The sequence below is a fragment of the Sinocyclocheilus rhinocerous genome, unplaced genomic scaffold, assembly GCF_001515625.1.
Source record: "Sinocyclocheilus rhinocerous isolate Xijiao unplaced genomic scaffold, SAMN03320098_v1.1 scaffold148, whole genome shotgun sequence".
Classification (NCBI taxonomy): Eukaryota; Metazoa; Chordata; class Actinopteri; order Cypriniformes; family Cyprinidae; genus Sinocyclocheilus; species Sinocyclocheilus rhinocerous.
In genome coordinates, this window is record NW_015653472.1 from 4,110,789 (window position 1) to 4,115,379 (window position 4,591).

Consider the following 4,591-nt stretch of genomic DNA (forward strand, 5'->3'; position numbering starts at 1 on the left):
AAAACGATATAAATACTGTTCAGTTTCTTGCACAGACCGATCGTTTCGTGTCTTTACACATCAGTGTATCGTCACGAGCCACAGGGTTTATTTTGGTTTTGTTTGTGTATGTTTTTTTTGACTCTCAAAGCCGTGATTCCCATTCACCTCCATTAAAGACTGACAGACTGCAACAGTTTGTGTTAAAAATCTTCGTTTGTGTTCTACTGAAGAAACAAAGTCACCTACATCTTGGATGCCCTGGGGGTAAGCAGATAAACATCAAATTTTCATTTTTGGGTGAAGTATCCCATTAAAACCACTCAAAATTAGCAAAACTAAAGGTAGCTAAATCCAGCTAGCTGGTTAGCTAATAGGGATAAATTCACAACTCTGTTTAGATTGTGAGTTTTAACAAACATCTTTGGCTGGTCCGTTTCACTTCAGCTAATTGAAAAAATTAAGTGTCATCTATGTGTTGTTCATAAAGGCTGAATATGAAGAGAACTATTCAACTAGAATTTCTCCTAAACTATATTTCTAAATAATACATATTTTTATTATATATATATTTATAATAAATAAAAATAAGTGAAAATATTATATAATATATATACTTCAAAAAGATATGAGTAATATATATATATAAAATGAAAAAACATTATGTAATATATGTATAATATTTGATTCACTGATATTTTTACATGATCTATTGCCTAGCCTGGTTGCAGTTGACTGCTATGGGAAAGGCATTCTGCGATTTTATGCTGATAGGGATTCTGCTCAGTCCCCTGATGTGAGGAGTTAAATGTTTTGAAGGTCGCAGTTTCTCTCATTGATCTTGCGATGTTTGTTAATTACATTGTCACTGATGTTGTGAGAGATAATTAAGCCACTATGTTTATATGCATAATTATGTGCGCTCCGCATCAGCCTTTGAAAGACAGCAGCACGAGGGAAGAAAAAATATTTTAATTGTGAGCCACTCAGTAACATGGCAGTATAGATGCCCTAGTTACAATCAACAAAGAGATAGAGGAGGGAAAAACAACTCAAGACAAGAGTGGTGACTAATGTCTGCTCACTGCAGTCTTCAAACGCTTTTTCTTCATTTTGAGATGCAGAAGCAGCCAGGGCTCAATGAAAGCAAAGGTGTACAACACAAACACATATTTACAGACAGCTTTCTTTATGACCATGAAATAAACACAAAATGACTGATTAAAACCACAAAGCACTCATGTTTGCCGGAAAATACTTGATTTTCTGAGAAACTCTTGGTCCCACTTCTGTGATAGAGGCCACAAACATATAGGTGCTTCTACCGTAAGAATGAAAAGAGAAAAAAAACAAAGCAGAAGAAAAACTGAAAGAAGAAAGCATTTAACAAAAAAGCACCAGCTTCACCTGATTTCGGTAACTATCTGAGAAAAGAAACGTCTTTTAAACAAAGTGATATCTCTCATCTCCTGTTGTTATCTAGCATAGTTTCTGTCTTGCTGTACCTTTGTTGAGTACTGCAGTCTTCCTGAAATAGTCAGAGGTGAAAGTTCACAGAGGTTTTAAAGTGGAGATTGTGTCAGTTTCTGCAGATTTTGCTTGCTTGTTCTCATTTTGTGAAGGATGGCAATGCGTGCCTCATGTTGTCTAGATGTTTGTATTACAAATACAGAAGTAAATGCAGTCTTTGTTTCTTTCCATGCTGATTTAAGGGCCACTCATAAGGCTTTTGCTTTACACAACTTTTTCTCAATCTCTAGGATTTAAACTCCTGAACTGATAGAGACCTGGATTCTTTGCAGAGCGGGTCTACTATGTAAATGGGTCTGTGGTAGCTACGTTTTGTGAGCTTATAGAAAATCAAAGAGTCAGAGTGTAATCCTGGGTGTAATATGAAGCTTAGCCGGCCTGCCAACACTCTTGGCCCCTCGGCTGCTACACACATACGCTCCAGTCTCTATAAGCCTCTTCTACAATTAATTTCTTCTTTTACTTCCTGTTTTTCCCAATGCAGATTGTTTCTATGTGTTTGCGGATGGCAACAGTTACTCTTTCATGTTATAACTATAGATTTCTCTTACCAAGAACTGCACTTGTGTCGCTGTGACCCTGTCAAAGTGTCACTGTAATTATGCTTGCAAAGCACACAGGTAAAGTAAGACTTGTGAAAACTGAGCTGGCAAGCCTTTGAAGAGAGATTTTATCTTGCTTATGCACACGTTGTTTTGGCTACACAGAGAAAAATACTGAACAATGTGATCTTAATAGTATTCGCAGGCATTTGTACTGCATGTCAAGTGTAGATCTGCATGTTTTTTAGATGCTGAAATGCACAAAATCAACATACTGACAGCATCTAAAATGTAAATGCTTTTTCATATCAACAACTTTGAATGTTTTGAGATTCATAGAATAATAAATTCATGAAATTAAAAGGTTGTTTTATTGTTTATTTGGTTTTATTAAATGTTAATTTTATTAAATCATTAAATTTTTAAAATGTAATATTTTTAATGTCATCACATTTATTTAACAATTTAACATCATTTTATTGTTAATCTATCTATCTATCTATCTATCTATCAATCTATCTATCTATCTGAGATGCTGTCAAAATGCTGATATTGTACACAAACATACATAAATGTCCAAAAATGTGTGTGCAAATGTAACGTACAAATACCTATGAATACTAATGACATCATCCTAAAAGAAAGAGGTGATACCTGTTGAGGTGAAGGGGGCTTGGCGAGGGGGTGTGGCTTCAGTGGTGGGCTGGTAGCTGTCGTCCTTGTGCGGGCTGCCCTCCGAGTCTCTGTCCTCATGATAACTGCCCTCGTGGGAGCTGGGCATGGTCTCGGCTTCTTCTGTGTTGTCTTCGTCATCGCTGCAGCCTTTAGGCTGTACCATGTACACGCCTTCAGGGGGACTATCATCTCCATTGTTGGGTTTGAGTCCCCTGTGCTCGCCCCCACCTAAGGACTGCGGATCATCAGCGTACTCGCCGTTCACCCACTTCTCAATGGCTTCGCGCCGTTTCTGGTCCTCTTCAAGGCTCTGGCCCAGGGTCAGGCCCTCCGGGAAGTCACTTTCAGGTCTGTCGCACTCATCGTATTGCAAGCTGCCCCGCTCGCTGTTGTCCACTAGATCTGAGTCTCCCTCGGCATTCTGGGAACTGCCGTCGTACACCACCTGCTTGCTAAGCTTGGCACAGATCGCATTCAGTTTTAGGCCACCTTTCCTTTTGGCGGCCATTGTGGATTTTCCTGAGGTCTTTTCAGTGCATAAACTCCTCTCAGCTGTTGACCAAAAAAAAAGAAGAAGAAGAAAGAACATTTTAGTGGTTAAAAACAAGATTTATGGAAGATGTTAACAGACTTGATAACGGTTGCACCACCCTTCCAAGCTTCAAGCTAACCACAATACATCTCGCTAAAAACCACAAACCTGTTTAACTAAGTGCATTTTAACTAAGTTTTTGTTTGCTGTTACACACTGGCACTCCTTTTCCACAACAATAGAGAATTATAAAGAAAAAGTCACATGCGTGTCTGTAAATTGCAGGTGCCATTCACACCAACTTTATGAGAGAAGGTGAGATAGGGACCGAGAGAAATATCTCTTCCTACACACCGAGAAGAAAAACTAGATCGCAATCAGACCCCAAACAGTGAGTCAAGCCACCACTACAGTGTGATTTAATTCTGAACATGACAGCAGAATAGAAACAGCCTGACACTTAAGACACTCTTCACCTAAAGAGGCCCAGCGTCCTGCCAATATGAGCCTTAACTCTGACAGCGCAGGGACGAGAGCGCAGAAGACTATAAGAAAGCACAGAAAGTACATCTGGAAGCAGAAAGAAAGAGACAAAAAGCATAAAAGAGACAAACACAGAGAGAAAAAGTAGCTGCCATCCCCTCACCTCACATCACCTCCCTTCGCTCAGCCTGCTTTCGTCTCAACAACTGTCACTCAAATTCGCAGTCAGCCCCCTAAAGCTGCTCATACAGTGCAGAAGACCACCAAACCAACAGTTTTTTTTTACCTCCAAAGGAAGATTGAGGTCACTTGGGCATAACAGTAAAGGTCATTTACTGTTTACCCTGCTCAGTATTTCACTCTTTAACTAGTGATTTCCTTTGCATTGCAATCTCGCTTTTCCTTGTAGGAAATGACCCCTGAGAAGCGATCTCCTTCCATTACCCACAATTTATGTGTGTGTTTTTTTTTTACAATCAAAACACCCATGGTCAACACCCACACTGTCTAAAATTAGCACTCACCAAGTGGCAAATGCAAATAAAAATGTGCTTTCATGAGTAAATGCAACTGCTTGTCAGTGGCTGGTAATTTTATAAGGAATTGTAAATAATGCAAACAATTTAATTCAAAGATATACAAACAGCTATAACATAAATTATATATATATACACACACACATTACTTACTATTGTATTTATTTACTATTTATAAAGTAAAAATAAAAATTATGAAAAGAAAATTTTAACAGGAAAAATTCTAAAAGAAAACGATTATTTATAAACTGAATCATATTCATGTATGTATATTAAGTATGAATATATATATATATATATATATATATATATAT

The 4,591-nt window shown here is 37.9% G+C and overlaps 1 protein-coding gene across 1 annotated transcript in view; it reads right to left on the reverse strand.

Moving 5' to 3' along the window:
• The window catches only part of LOC107716079 (zinc finger protein castor homolog 1-like), a 78,187-nt gene that overhangs the window by 31,996 nt on the left and 41,600 nt on the right, over nt 1–4,591 (reverse strand). The window contains exon 2 of the mRNA XM_016522399.1: nt 2,706–3,278. Coding sequence (XP_016377885.1) covers nt 2,706–3,278 — 573 coding nt within the window. The remainder of the gene's footprint in view (nt 1–2,705; nt 3,279–4,591) is intronic.